The 15,930-nt window shown below is 47.1% G+C and overlaps 1 protein-coding gene across 3 annotated transcripts in view; it reads left to right on the plus strand.

Annotated features, from left to right (window-relative positions):
* The window catches only part of LOC146341982 (protein kinase C and casein kinase II substrate protein 3-like), a 45,811-nt gene that overhangs the window by 17,396 nt on the left and 12,485 nt on the right, over window positions 1–15,930 (plus strand). For 2 of the 3 annotated variants that reach the window (XM_084808443.1, XM_084808445.1), the window contains exons 2-7: window positions 6,523–6,590; window positions 7,752–7,908; window positions 11,038–11,273; window positions 12,778–12,939; window positions 14,215–14,390; window positions 15,474–15,594. In XM_084808443.1, coding sequence (XP_084664569.1) covers window positions 6,523–6,590; window positions 7,752–7,908; window positions 11,038–11,273; window positions 12,778–12,939; window positions 14,215–14,390; window positions 15,474–15,594 — 920 coding nt within the window. Of the gene's footprint in view, window positions 1–602; window positions 689–6,522; window positions 6,591–7,751; window positions 7,909–11,037; window positions 11,274–12,777; window positions 12,940–14,214; window positions 14,391–15,473; window positions 15,595–15,930 lie in introns of those variants that run through there. The other variant, XM_084808444.1, reaches the window with a different exon arrangement.

Consider the following 15,930-nt stretch of genomic DNA (forward strand, 5'->3'; position numbering starts at 1 on the left):
GAGTCTTGGGAGATCTGGATTCTAGTGCCCACTCGGCCATGAAACTCACTGGGAGACTTTGGGCCAGTCACTGAATCTCAACCTAACCTACCTCACAGGGTTGTTGAGAGGATAAAATGGAGAGGAGGAGGACTATGTAAGCCGTCTTGGGTTCCTTGCAAGAGGAAAAAAAGGTGGGATATAAATATAATAATACATAAGGCAACAGCCCTTCTCGTAGTTTATCCACAGCATTTGATACTCAGAGGTACATTCCTTCTGAACATGCATGTTTGGTTACCATGGCTCGTCATCTTTGATAGGTCTTTTCCTGACCCTGAATTTGTCTAATCCCTTTTTAATGCCTTCTATCAGAATAAAAGTCGTCTTGACTAATTAGAGGGGTGGGGGGCAGGGGAAGGGTGTTTGCACAACAGCTGCTTTGAGCTGTCTCAAGCAGTTTGTACACAGTGGCAACCTGCCAGCAGCCTGTTTCTTAACTTCTTAATTCAGCTGTGCTGTTAATTTTCTCTTTGATACATGTCAATTCAGTGACTCAACGCTGCCAGGAAATCCGGAATCCGGAGGTGCTCCGGTACCTATATGCAAAAATATTTTGGGTTGTTGCACAGTCAGTTTCTCGCAAATGGATGGCGCTAAAATGGAGTTAAAAGGCTGGAAGTGCAGTCCTACACATGTCTGCTCAGAAGTAAGTCTAATTGAGTGCAACAGGGCTTACTCCCAGGCAAGTGGGTAAAGGACTGCAGCCAGAAGATTTTTTTGAAATTGTGGCTGGGTCATGATTTCATTGCTAGACAAAAATGTGCATCCCCAACTGCAGTGCTTATTTACGCCAGCGCCATAGCCAGCTTTCCTTGCTAGGTGGGACTGCCACATTTCCTGGAGTGGCTTCAAAGAAATGAGTGGAAATTCAATCAGTAATTTCCTCCTAACCAACATGGACTTCTGCAACCCTCTTGCCAAGCCCTAGTTGTGTCTGTGTGTATTTTAGGGCCAAAACAGACATTCCTTTAAATACGTATCTAGCCACTATGTCTTTTGTTCATTTTTATTGGGAGTTGGAGTGGAACTCTCTGTGTGTGCAGCGATGGCTTGTTCTGCTCCATGCAACTGGGCAGCGTGATTCTGAAACACCCCTGCTCTAGAGTAGGAATAGCCCCCCCAATCCAGATCAGGACCCTAACACGAGAGGTGGGGGGAGTTTAAGATCTGAAGTGGGAGCCCTGCACCTACTCTTGAGTAAAAATGGGGGGTGGGGGAGACATAACTGCTAGATACAAGTTTAAATTAATGTCTGTGTTTGGCCCTTAATCTCTACGAATTATTAGCATCAGCGAAGCTGAAAAAGAACAAGGGCTGGATCCAGATTTACCCATACTTAGAGTAGACCCATTGTAAACAATGGGAATTAAGTTAGTCCTCAATAATTTAAGTCCCACTGGATTCAATCGATCTACACTGATCCAACACCAGTTATTTTTAAGTCCAAAAACCTTTACCTAAGAACAAAAGAAGAGTCCTGCTGGATCAGGCCAAAGAAAGGGCTTTCTAAACCATCATCCTGTTTCCCACAGGAGCTAACCAGATGCAGGACACGAGGACAATAGCTTGCTTATAATCAGTACTTAAATAAATAGTAACTTCCTTAAGTGTGGTGTGGTGGCTAAGAGTGTTGGACTGGGAGTTGGGAGATCCGGGTTCTAGTCCCCACTCGGCCATGGAACCTCACTGGGTGACTTTGGGCCAGTCACTGACTCTCAGCCCAACCTACCTCACAGGGTTGTTGTGAGGATAAAATGGAGGAGGATTATGTATGCTGCCTTGGGTTCTTTAAGGAGGAAAAAGGTGGGAAATAAGTGTAATAAATACAATAAATACAATAAATTAAATTATCTCTTACCCCCTGCCACGAACATAGCCATGGTAGCTAAAGGGAATCTTTGTGGAGGATGACTAAAGCTTGGAAGGGGTGAAAAATCCATTCTGATTCAGGAGGAATCTTGTGTGGGCAGATTGAGTGGGTGGAATTTGGAGCAGTACCACTGGAGTAGGTGGTTAGTGTGTCAGCTGTCACTGATTTTATTTCATTTTTAATACAACTTACAGAGCTGCCTAATACAGAGTCAAGTCCACCTAACCCAGTGTTGTTCGCTGTCACTGGTAGTACATGTCCAGGGTCTGCTTTACAGAGGACCGTCTTCTACTTTGGAGAGCTGGCAGAGTACAATCCTTTATTTGAAGGTGTCCTCTGTTTGATGCGCTCTCCAGTCTAAGCCTGGTTTAAAGTCAAAGAACCATAACAAGGGAGAGTCCGGGGCCTTGAAGTGGTTCATCAACAGCAGCTTGTCAGTAGACTGAACAGGTGGGCACACAGGTCACCTGGCCACAGACTTCCCCACTATGGCGAGATGTATTTTTATTTCAATAACTATTTTTAAATTGGTACCTGTATATAGAAATGTGCAGATGCAAATGTTATGCAACTTGGTGCCCTCTTTTGTCCTCTTTTTTAGTGATGCATAAGTGCCCATCCTGCCAGGGTCCCAGGCAGAGCTGCTTCCCCCATTACCTGTGACGTTATCTTTTTACAAGGAGATTGAACTGGAGAGACTTTCTACGTACAAACTGTACATGCTCTTCCACTGAGCCACAGCCCTTCCCCAAATGTTCCTATTCTAATCAGAAAAACGCTCCTATTCTAAGAAACAAGCACATTCTTCAAACCGGAGCTGTTATGTCAAAACTTTAAAATCCTGTTTTTGTTTGTTTCTTTCATTCTTGGGTGGGGCTAGGGTGGCCACTTACACAGAGCCCAAAAGGAGGACCCAGTTTTGCAAAAGAAAAAGCATGTACTAAAGTATATGTATAGATGAACATTTAGAAATGATTACTCTAATTGATATAGAAATACAAGACATCTCACACTAGTGGAGAAGACCGTGGCCAGGTAACCTGTGTGTCTGCTCAGTCTGCTGTCCAGCTGCTAACAACTTCAGGGCCCCTGCTGCTCTCCCTTCTTAAGTTTATTTATCTTGAAACTGGACTTGGACAGAACAGGCCTTCAGACAGAGGATGCCTTCAACAGAGGACTGTCTGCTGTTTTCTGTAAAGCAGTACTACCAATTGAAAGGCATTGTGCAACTATTCTGTCTTTTCTTCCTCGACGGATTTTTTCTGCTAAGAAAAAAGACCACTGAAATTGTAGGAAAACACAGAAGGTTTACAAATTGAAGATGACATCTTGGATGCTCTGTAACATTCTGTGAATGCGGTAAGGCGATTGCAGAATAAAAGCCTCATTAAGCATGCTTAGTATCCCATTTGTCCATTTAATTGTTGTGAACCGCCCAGAGAGCTTCAACTATTGGGCGGTATAGAAATTACTTACTTACTTATATAAACAAACAAACAAATAAATAAAATAAAATAAACATCCTCTAGTCTTGTGTAGGAACTGCCCCATTTTCACCAATGTAAGATTTGGTGGGCGATCACACAGAAGGATGAACATCTGAATGAGCCCTTGATATTGTCACTGATGTTATTGCAGCCTTGTATTTAAGCAGGAGCCTGGCCACCATAGTTGATTAGCAGTTGCATGAAGGCAAGTGCGTGGAATTCCATGAAGGCGAGTGAGCAGGCTAAGACAGGAAGGCTGGAGCACTCTGCCCTCTTCTGCCAGCCATCAGCATGCTAGTAAAAATGCTTTTAGGCTAGTAACTTTTGCAGACTTATTTACAAGCTGTGTCATGGGGTCCAATAATGGAGTTACCAGTGTAGATAGACTCACAGTTAGTAAGGAGGTTGATTGAAGGACCTGGTCTTCCACCCCCATTAGATATTCAGCTGGGGGGAGCTGGGGGAGTAACTCAGGCTACAGCAACAGCCTGGGAACCAAATTCAATTTCGGAGAAGCTCTCTTGGGCTGCATTCCAGTGGAGCACAGTGCCGAAGGCAAAAGGAGTGGGATCAAAATACCGAGAAGAGCAGCATATTTTAGCTTAAAGCTCTTAATGTCAGTAACTAAGCCTTAGGAGAGGCATGTCAACCTCTGAGAATGGGGAAAAAGCATGCAAATGCTGGGAAACCTCCAAACAATCAGCGGGCAGGGGAAAGGGGATGCGGCCAAGGGAAGGCGGTCTGGCTCTCTAGGGAACCCCGGAGGGCTAGATTGGGACCCTGAGAAGGAGGGAGGTTCTGCACCCCTGTTCTACAAGATCAATAGATAGAATCAGAAGATAGTTTTCCCAAGGTCAGTCGTAGGACATTAAAGATGTGCTAGGAGATGAGGTGGGAACTAGCCACATGAGATCGGTGCTCAAGTTGCGGTGTGGTGGTGGTAGCCCTGGACCCCTTAGCAGCTACTTATTTTTGAAGGCTCCAGGGTGTGTGTGTGTGTGTGTGGGGGGATGATATGGTTGGGTTCAAATAAAGTTGGGTTTTATAGATTTCATTAAGGGCCTCCTTACCTTTTGCCCCATAATTTGAGCACTTCATAAAATGCTGCTCAATTCCATGCTGGTCACACATCTGCTTCTTTGAATCCCACTTTGGATTTCATCCTTCTGGATCTTGTACTTAATCAAGGCTAGAGAAACACATTGTGATGACTGCGCGCGAGTGCACACGCGCATAAATCAGTTTTCTCAACCTGGTGCCCTCCAGATGGGACTACAACTCCCATGATCCCCAGCCAGCATGGCCACTGGCTCCAGGTTGGGGAAGGTCAGTGTAGATCCTGATCGAAAGTCCTAATTCCTGACCATTGGAGCCTGCTTATCATATAAAAGTGGCCTTTATTTTGTCTTGTGAGGAAGGCAGCTCTGGCTGCCTGAGCCCCCTGGAGAACGGCTTCTGTTCAGAGCAGACAAGGCTTGGCTGATGGGCGAACTCAGCATAAGACCATGTTTAATGTTGATGAGCAAAAATCTGCAGCTATGCTTCTGTACTTTCAGAGGGGCTATAGCAGGGGTGGGCAATTTGTGGCCCTCGAGATGTTTTGGCCTACAACTCCCATCACCCTCACCAGCATAGCCAATGGCAAGGGAGCTTGGGAGCTGTAGGTCAAAGCCCCACACGTTGCCCATCCCTGGGCTATAAAGAAACTGCCTTATACCCAGTCAGACCAATGGATGCTGGTGGCTTTGGTGGGGCTGTGTATCCATGTGGGTTTCAGTCCAAACCAGGCAGAACTCTAAAGGAGCTATCCAAGGTGCTGAACCCTACCACCAAAATAGGTTCAGCACATTGGATAGCTCCTTTAGACGTCAGCCTGGTTCGGACTGAAACCCAGAGTGGATTTACAGCCCCACCAAAATCGGAGCCACCAGCCTCCACTGGGTCAGACTGTATGTCTATCTAGCTCAGTAATGTCTTCTCTTGACTGGCCGCATCTGTTCAGGATCTCAGGCAGGGGTCGTTCACATCACCCTCTCTTCCTGATCCTTTTTAAACAATTGCCTTCCAGATCGCAGGCTCTCCCATAAGACCTCAGTGGGGGTTGGGCAGTGAGAACAGCCTGCCCCTACCTGCAAGGCCCACCATCAGTTCTATTCTTGAACACACTGTCAAAGAGGCTGAATTCAGGAACTGCGTTTCAATGATATCAGGGGTCCCCAACTTTTTGGACCCATGGGCACATTTGGGAATTTGAGAAACTGCTATGGGCAGCACTGCAAAATGGCTCCCACAAAGCATGTGGCTAGACACATAATGGCTGCCATGGGGGCCCGGCTGGTCAAGAGGTGGAGGGGGAGAGAAATAGCAAGGCTAAGGCTGGGAGGGAGGGGAAAATGAAAAGAGTTGTTTCCTGACCCACCCCATCTTTTTCCATCCACACAGACCTTTCCCCTTGGTGCTCAGTCTCTCTGTCTCTCTGTCTCTGTCTCTCTGTCTTTCTTCTCTCAGCCTCGAGCCTTGCTATTTCCCTTCACCCAACCCCTTTCCTCACTATTTTGCACCCTTCCACATCCCTAGTTGCCTTCTTTCTCTCTCTAGCCCCTAGTCTTGCTCTTTCGCTCTCACTAAACCCTTTGTCTTGCTGTTTCTCTCCACCTCCAGCCTCACTATTTCTCCCCTGTCTAGGCTCTAGCCTTGCTCTTTCTCTTCCCTCTACCCCTTTGCCTTGTTTTCTCTTACTACCTGCTGAACAGGTGATCAGCAGCATATTCCGGAACAGGAAAGAGAACCTGTCAGCCTAACATTTTTCAGTTTGTTATTAATTTGTGTGTATGTGAAGGGGGCAGGTAGTGAAGAGTTGTATGGGACCCACTGGAGCTGCCCACGTGAGCACTGTGTTGGGGACCCCGATCTATATGAGTGTCTTTATTTGATACTTTTGGGCAGGGATGGCAAACCTGTGGCTCTCCAGAAGTTGTTGGACTACAATTCCCAGAATCCTGATTATTGGCCATGCTGGCTGAGGCTGATGGGAGCTGGAGTCCAAGGACTCTAGGAACGCCACAGGTTCACACTCCTGCTTTTGGATGTGCAGTTTGCCCTTGACCCCTGTTTCCTCTACAGGTGACACCATGTCTGTGATATACAGTGAGGTGGCTGCAGATGAGCCTACAACCAACAGCTTCTGGATGGTGAGTGGATGAAAGCAGGGCAGTCACACAGTGGAGCTGGGCGGGGAGTGTAATGGGCTCTTGTGGGTATTGCTGTGGTCATTGTCTCAAGAGAATCCTTTGGGTAGAAGTCAGTGGAGTTGAGATTGTATGACCTTTATGGCATGGTGGGGGAGGGAAGATGGGAGTGGGTAGGGCAGCCATATACACGTTCCCCCCAAAAGAGGAAGTGCATCACCAAAAAATAACTGCTATAATTTAAATAGAAATACAATACAGCTGACCATAATGGGGAAAACCGATGAGGTGACCTGTGTGCCTGCTCAGTGACCTGTGTGCCTGCTCAGTCTCCTGTCCATGAGGGCAACTTCAAGGCCCCTGCTCTCCTTTGTGATGGTTCTTTGACTTTAAGCCAGACTTGGACTGGATAGCCCATCAAATAGAGGGCAACTTTAAACAGTCCTCTGATAGCTCTTTGATAGAAGACTGTCCTCTGTAAAATAGGTCACCTGACCACCCTACAGGGGAAGTATTGAGGGTTTTATTCTGGATTCCCTCAAGAGTAATGGAGGTGTAATAGGATGGAGCAAGGATGCTGATAACTAGAATTCCCAGGTTCTTGGAGGAAATAAGGAGTTAGAGAAGGGGTTTTGAGAGGATTTGGGAACAGACTAGCTCGGGGGTGGGCCGACTTCATGGTTGCATGGTTTACTTGTTGCTGAACTAGAATCCCTATGGTCCATAGTGTGTTTTGAATGTACCAAGCAAGAGTTGCATACTCAGGATCTCTTCATAAGTCAGGCATAACAAATGTGTGTTAAGTAGTTCTGACTATGCACTCCTGCTTAAGAGCATAAGCAACGTTTTGGTGGATCTACCTCATTCAGCATTCTTGGCAAGAGCCCCCACAATCAGCCGGTAGACACTATGCATTGGACTGTACTCCGCCATCTTCCCATCTCTAGTCTAGCGGGTGAGATCAGGAAGTTCTGGGAACAAGGACTCACTCTTTCTCAGGCAAGGGAATGAGGTTTGGTTAGCTAAACTAGAATCCTTAGGAGACAGGACTCCATATGACTAGGAAAAATGTGTCAAGTCAAGGACATTGTTTTGAAAGGGAAATGCTCCCTTGTCCCTACACCATCCAAACTGAGTCTGCTCCTGTCCTTCATTTTTCTGCAGCCCAATCACTATCAGAGCACAGTAAAGCGCCTGGATGATGGGTATCGTGTCTGTGACCAGATTGTCGCCTGTTTCCAGGAGCGTGCAAAGATTGAACGCAGCTATGCCTTGATGATGGAGGAGTGGACTCGCAAGTGGCGGCCCCTCGTCGATGCAAGTGAGTTGCTAGGCCCTTCTTCTGAGGATGTTAATGCCTAATTTGCATAATACATTCTGCTTCCAAAACTCAGGTTTTCAAAAGAATCATGGTGATGGAAATGCAGATATGTTTTTAGTGTCCGTTAATATTGTTGCTACTGTCTTTAGTATAAAACTTTGCCTACGATCAAAAGTCTGCTGTCCCTTTTTGTTCCTGGAATATATAAAATGGAACCAATGTTCACATATTCTGCATCTTCCCCTTTGAACTTTCTATGCACCATTTTATTTATTCTTGGTGGTGACATGATAATGAGATTTCTTATGATAATGAGGTTTCCAAAACCCCAAGGTTTAAGCAAGGGTGTCAAACCTGTTTCAGTCCAAGGGCCAAATTCCATTTTGGAGAAGCTTTTCAGGGCTGCATTCTAGTGGCAAGTCTGGCCAAAGGCAAAAGGGGTGGGGCCAAAATATGAAAAACACCATAAATACTAGCATATTTTAGCTTAAAGCTCTTCCTGCCAGTCATTAAGCCTTAGGAGAGGCATTTCAACCTTTTAGATTAGGGAAAAAACTGTGCAAAAGCTGGGAAACTACCAAATGACTGGGGGTTGGGAGAAAGGGGTGGGGCCAGGGAAAGGGGGTGGGGCCTTCTGGGGAGCCCCAGAGGATTGGAATGGCAGCCCAGATGGGCCAGGCTTGGCCCACCGGCCTGAGATTCAATACCCCTGGTTTAAGCCTTCTGTAAAGAGGCCTTTGTTAGTCATAACTTCAAAAGACAGGCAGATACCTCCTTCCTCAATATGGGGCTGTGACATTTCTCCATTTAAAAGAAAGCTTTTCTCCTGATGAGGATCGGATTTTCTAATAACACTGTCATATCTTTGCTTTGATCTGTCCAAACAGTTTTTCCCTTGGATACATGGTGTTGACCGCCTATGCAAATGCGGGACAGAATGGACTTGCTTTCTAAAATGATCTAAGTAAATCTATAGATTCTGTAATCCCGAGACTTGACCTGCAGCAGCATTTTAATGTCTGTTGCTGTGTGGGAATGCTGGTGTGGTGCAATGGTTAGGGTGCTGGACAAGGACTGGGAAGACCTGGGCTCAAGTCCCTACTCAGCCATGGCGCTCACGGGGTGGCCTTGGTCAGTCACACATGCTAAGCTTGATTTAGCTGACAGGGTTGTTGCGAGGGCAAAATGAAAGTGGGGAGGGGAACAGCCTTGTCTGCTGCCTTGAGCTCCATGGAGAAAAAAGGTGGGTTATAAATATAGCAAATAAAAAAATAATAAATAGTTAGAATGATATGTTTCTTTTGTACACGCCTATGGCTGAAATCTTACGCACTTAGTACATTTCATGGCACACAGGGGAACATAATTCTGAGTCAACATGCTTTAGGGCTGCCCAACATATTTATATTATGCTTTTCTGAATAAATCCGCCAGTGTTTTTTCTTTGCTCCTGGACCAGGGATAGAGACACCAAACCTTGCTTTAATTATCCATGAATGGGATCAACGAAGCAGCTACCTGTTCTATGACCCCGCTTCCTCTTTTCTTACAAACTGCTTATGAACTAAGAGCCTGGGTATATGTCAGTATATGGGCACTCTGTTTTTCATTATTTAATGATAAAATGTGTAAGTCGTTTCTCTATACATATTTGAAGCTGCATGTGTAATATTTTCCTTTGGGGTAAACAGCTATATTCTTGACCAAAGCATGAGAATACCTTCTTGAGGGAAGTTTATGCATAATGGCTGCCATTTGGAGGCCATGTAATATCACTCTACAAGAGACCTGTTACCATATAGTAAGCCAGGGATAGCCAATGCCCGTTTTCTGGGGGTCCACTCTATTCTGCAGACAACAATATGTGGGCAGGAAGTGTATTTTGCCACACAAACGGATCCCCTGAAGGGTCAGTAATAAAGTTGGGACCATCTAGCAGCATAGTTATAGCCCGTGTGTACTCAAGCATAGCTCAAACACCACACGGGAGATGTAACTTCAAAAAATGTGGAATATCCCTTACAACTTCTGAAAATAATTCTTTTCAGTATAAGCGGACAAACCTTTTACCACACATTGACAAATACTTTGGGAGGGCTCCTAGGGGCCAGGTAAAATTGCTTTTGGAGCTAGGTTAGGACATTTTTGTGGTACATCATTCATGTGCTAACGTTCAGCATATGAGTCAACGGTGAAACCATTTTCTTCATACCAGTGCAAATGTGTTTGTTTTTCCCCTCAACGTTTGTGCCGGGGGAGAAAATCACCTCAGTGGCATGAGGTACATAAACAGTTACCACTTGGAAACATTTGCTATGTAAGTCAGATGGTCTCCACACATGGACCACAATTAGGGATGTCAGAGAATTCCGCCACGGATCTCAGTGAAGCTGAATGCCAGTGCATTCAGCCCCCTGAAATCCGTGGCGGAACGAAGCCCCCCACCCCACCACCCCACAAAAGGCGCGCGAAACGGAGCACTTACCTGGTGCCATTCGCGCTGCTTTGAGACGAGGCTGCCATTCGCTTCCCCATTTAGGCCGTGATAGGCTACGTAAATACTTATGTAGCCTATCACAGCTAATGCAGGGACGCCATTTGCGTCCCTGCGGAGGCCGTGATAGGCTACGTAAGTATTTATGTAGCCTATCACGGCAAAAAAAAGGGAACGCAAATGGCGGCCGCCGTAGCCGCCGCCATTTGCGTTCCTGTTTTTTTGCCGTGATAGGCTACGTAAATATTTATGTAGCCTATCACGGCAAAAAAAGAGAACACAAATGGCGGCCGCCGTAGCCACCGCCATTTGTGTCCGCAGGCTCCAGACGCCTGCGAATGCACCCGGCTGGCGGCTCCGCAGAGTTGCCGCGGAGTGGAGCCGGCCGGGTTAGGATTTTGGGGGGAAGTGCAGAGTGCCTCCCCCCCACCGCGAATCACACCTGCGAAAAGGCAAGTGACTTTCGTACATCCCTAACCACAATACAGACTCTAACCCTTAAAAGCAACGTCAGGGTTGCATTTTTAGAATCCATGAGAATCTGTTTCTTTCACAGATTTTGCTCTCGGGAGGGGCAACATATGAAACCTCACCATCATTTCTCCCCCCCCCCCCGCCCCTGGCCCCTTTTCTAGGTCCTGTGTATGGCTCCCTGCTACGGGCCTGGCAAGCATTCTTGGGGGCTTCTGAACGACTGAGTCGACTACATATGGAGATGCAAAGGGCTTTGGTTGCAGAGGACGCCGGACGCATCCGGGCCTGGCAACATGATTCCTATCACCGCAAGCTATTTGGGGGCTTCAAGGAGGCCTGTGAGCTGGAAAGTGGCTTCCAGCGGGCACAAAAACCCTGGACGAAGAAGCTCAAGAAGGTAGGAGTGCTGGGGGGGGTGTTGTCATAGAATCATAGGATACTAGGGTTGGAAGGGTCCTACAGGTCCAACCCCCTGCTCAGTGCAGGAATCCATGTCAGTGTGTGGACAAGGCAGGAGGGACCTGGGCCTTTGGAGTTCTCTAAGAGCATCCTAGCAGGGTAAATAAATGGAGGAATAGGTGCTCCAGAAAGGAGAAAAGGCCCTGTGGGCTGATTTTTTAAAAAAAATCAGGAGCATTCCCTTTCTCCCCTTCCTCCCATCATCTCCATGCTCCAGTCCCACTTACTCGCTCATCAAGCCCAGCTTGGGAAGAAGCAAGGGAATGAGGCTGGCCAGGGATGACTATTGCTGGCAGGTGAGAGGTTAAGTGGTAGAGTGGCCACTTACGCATCTCCAAAAAAGAGTTCACCAATTTGCATAACATATGCATATGTAAATATATATGTAGAGATGCAAATTTAGAAATAATAACTGTAATTTAAACAGAAATACAATACATACCACCATAGTGGAGAAGACTGATTAGGTGACCTGTGTGGCTGCTCAGTCTGCTGTCCAGCTGCTAACTGCGGATGGGCAACTTGGATGGGGCAGCCCATCAAATAGAGGACTGTCCTTTGTAAAGTAGGACACCTGGCCCCTCTACCTAGTGGTGCACCTAGGTAATTTTAGACCCTGGATTTAATGGTCTTATAGGGGTCCCCCATTTCAATAGCCGTGCTTATTATTTCAGCTGTGAAGCACACAATTAACTCTTCTACACATACACACACACATGCACACTGCCATTCCATGCTCTACAGCTGCTTCTACATTCCTGCTATATTGGGGGGGGGGGGAACCTGTTTGCTAGCCCTAATTTTAAAAACAACTTTGAGCATGTGCAGTTTCACATTTTAAACTCACTTAAATCACAGCACCATCATGATGACAAGAAGTTTCCTTCTGCTGCCCTGATGAAAAACATGTTTACTTGGGAATAAGTACCATTTTGTTGTAGAAAAGGATAATATATCTCTTCAAGTAGAAATAATAGAATGAGCATCTAGAATCATGGACATGCCCAGCCAGCTGCCCTCTGACTATAAAATGGTTTTTTAATGCCCAATCCAGTCCAGGTGCTGATAACGGGCCTGTTCGCTGCCACTCTGATTACCTGCCGATTACCTGCCACCCCAATTACCTGCCAATCTCTGGGTGATTATTTGGGTGGCCCCTGGGCTGCAGAGCCATGGAGATTGGCTCTGAAGTCCAGCCCTGCACTACCACCTAGTTACACAGGCAGCCTGGGCGAAGTCCCTGGCTATTGACTGGTGTTTCATGTCCTACCTGGAGCCGCACCCCATAGTTTGAGAACCTCGGGCAGAGGGGAATTGGGAGCCAGGACGCCTGGCATCTCTGGGGAAGGAGTGGTATGTCCTTAAGTATGTTAACACTACTTTCACTTTTATTCTCCACCCCACCCCATTTCCTCCTGCCCACCCTCCCCACACACACCCAGGTTGAAAAGAGCAAAGCTTTATACCACAAGGCCTGTCGCAAAGAACACATTGCCACCCTACGAGAGGGTGGGCTGCAGGCCGCAGCAGGGTCTGAGGTGCCCCCAGATCGGCAGCGCACCCTGCGAGAGGAACATCAGCGTTGCAGCCAAGAAGCCAACAAGGTAAGGGGCCTGAAGAGGAGGAAACACATCACCAAAAAAGAGGACACCAATTGGCATAACATTGGCAGGTGTGCATTTATATGTATTAGGTGCAGATTTACCAAAAAAAAAAGCTATAATTTAAATCGAAATACAATATAGCTCATTATAATGGAGAAGCCTGACTAGGTGACCTGTGTACCTGCTCAGTCTGCTGCCCAGGTGCTAACTGCTGATTGGCAGCTTCAAGGCCCCTGTCTCTCCCTCCTTATGGTTCTATGAGTGGTATCCAATCTTAGTCTTACTTAGAGCAGCATTGAAGTAAATGGGACTTCAGTAAGTCATGACTACCTGAAGTCCCATTCATTTCAATGGGTCCACTCTAAGTGGAACTAATATTGGATGCTACCCTTCGACTTTAAACCAGACTTGGACTGGCCACCTCTTCAAACTGAGGACAACGTCAAATAGAGGACTGTCCCCTGCCAACTCTCCAAAATAGAGGAATGTCCTCTGTAAAGTAGGACACCTGGCCATCCTACTTTTCCCCACTTTCTGTGAAGTGCCCACCCATTTTATTTTCTTGTAGGATTGCCAACTGGCCAGAAAAAACCCAAGTCTGTCTTGCTCTTGTGCCTTTAATAGAAGTGTAATCTCAGGTGAAGCTTTTTTGCTGTAAGGAGTTCATGATGACTTGCTAATGTCTGCAGATCAAGCTCCTGTTAAAATAGCCTTGCATTCAAGCCAGGGGTAGGCAACCTTTAGGGCCCATGGGCACATTGGGAATTTGAGGAACTGTCCTGGGCGCAACCATAAAATGGCTGTCATGGGTGGACGTGGCTAGTCACAAAGGACAAGTCACCTGCCCAGAGGCAACAATGAAGCTGGCAGCGGCTAGAGGCTCCCACTTGGGTTTGAAGCAATCCCAGCTGCCAGGAAGAAAATCTAAACATATTTTAAAGATAAACATCGGGAGGAGTAGTGTGTCTCGGTGGGCACCAGGGACAATGTCTGGGGGCCCACTCGCATAGCAGTGATTGCATGCAAGCGAATGATGGCATGACATGAGCAGTATCTTAAGGAAATGTGTCATCTGAGAATGGACTACCTTCAGTCAGGGAGGCAGCAGGAAGGGTGGGAAGCAGTGGAAGCCTGGCGTGGGGAGCATTGGCCACCCTATTGAGGGGCCGGGCTCTAGCATGTTCTTCCCATCGTCACAGTTCTAGAAAGGGCTCAGGTCCCAGGGTGATCAGGAGGAGCCTGAGGCACACGAACCTTCTTCGCCCCTTTCAATAGGTGCGCGAGCGCTACGAGAAGGCCCTGCAGGAGCTGGACCGTTGCAGCCCGTCCTACATGGAGGAAATGGAGTCGGTTTTTGAGCAGGGGCAGGCGCTGGAGCAGAGACGCATTGTCTTTCTCAAGGGGGCCTTCCTTGCCCTGCATCGACGCCTCGATGTCACCGCTGACCCCAGGTGTGGGAAAGGGTTCATTGTGGCCTAAATGACACACAACGCCCCGATGTATGTAAAAGTCGCCTGAGAGCCCCTTTACAATGCAGAAAAGCTGTTTCGGGGTGGGGAGGGGCTGTCAATCGGAAACAGGGCTAAATAGACCAGCTCTCCCAAACTGGCACCATGTGTTTGACCATGACTCCCCTGGCCATGCCAGCTGGGGCTGATGGGAGTTGTAGTCAAACACATCTAGGGGGCGCCAGGTCGGGGAAGGCTGAAATAGACTCTTGGCCTGATTCAGCAGGATTCTTTTAAGGCACTTTAATGTCCTCTGCACTCCTGATAGCTCTCACTGGAAGCAGCTTTTCCTTGTTTAAATGGGTCGTTGGGTTCCCTTTACACACTTGGTCCTCAGGGTCAGGGCTGGGGGTGAGAGTGGGGGCGGGGAGGGGAGGCTCAGTTCTCCAGGACTTCAGCATCACCGCCGACCACTAGAGGGAGTAACAAGAGTTTCCTTTTGCCTCCTTCAAGGGCATATCTACACTGCAGGCTCCTTGGCAATATAGTCTGTCCACCCATAGGGGATGTTGCACTCCAGATCTTTGAACAGTTTTATGACTGCGAAGTCCTGCCCAGCCCATTCTGGTGCCCTCCAGATGTTTTGGGCTTCAACTCCCATCAGCCCCAGCTAGCATTGCTAATGGCAAGCGTCGCTGGAAGTTGGAGTCCAAAACAATAGGATGAAGAAGGCTGGTATAGTCAAAGGGTGCTTTCAGACAGGGGGCTCTTAGCACTATGAAGCAAAAGATGTGCAGCATTCCCATCTTTTCTTCTGTAACAGATCTTCTTTGGAAAGAAAAACAGACAGAAGCAGCAATAGGAAAACATAGGTTACAAATAGAAGCTGGTGCTGCCTGGGCTCTCTGTAAAATTCTATGGATGAAGCAGGGCAATTGCAGAATAAAATCCTCATCTGGGAGCACCCACAGTCAGAAGAATTCTCCCAGTTTCACATGTTGTGCTAAATGGGAAGGCAGAGTGCAGAATGTTTTTTGGGGTGCAGCTTTTCTGAATGCCATCTCCTGTTCATTTTCCTCCTTTCAGCATCCAAGCAGTTTATAGTGACTTGCACCAAGCCATTGAGGACATAAACGACCAGGATGATCTCAAATGGTGGCGTAATCGACATGGACCAGGGATGCCCATGAACTGGCCACAGTTTGAGGTGGGAACCTCTCCCTTCTTTAATGGTGAGAGAAGGGCATTCTGCACGTTCTCAGAGGCACTCCCATCTCAGGGCAGCATTTAGGCATAGAGAGAAACAGTCTTGGATAATATACAATACAAGTGGAAACTGCTCATTGAGTTTCCAGAAAAAACGTTCTTCTAAATTTGATACTAAATTCAGTCTTCCTCACTTCTCTGTGCTTCCTTCCACCAAGAACAAAGTGTTCTTTCTGTCCTCAGGATTTGGGGCCTGACAATTTACTCTTGAGCAGTTACAATGTTTTTGAGCATTCGACATGACACTAGAGTTCAGCCAGTGGCTAGGGAAGAATCT

Source organism: Heloderma suspectum, chromosome 6, assembly GCF_057233095.1.
Source record: "Heloderma suspectum isolate Gila_16-S chromosome 6, 16-S_ref, whole genome shotgun sequence".
NCBI classification, from domain to species: domain Eukaryota; kingdom Metazoa; phylum Chordata; class Lepidosauria; order Squamata; family Helodermatidae; genus Heloderma; species Heloderma suspectum.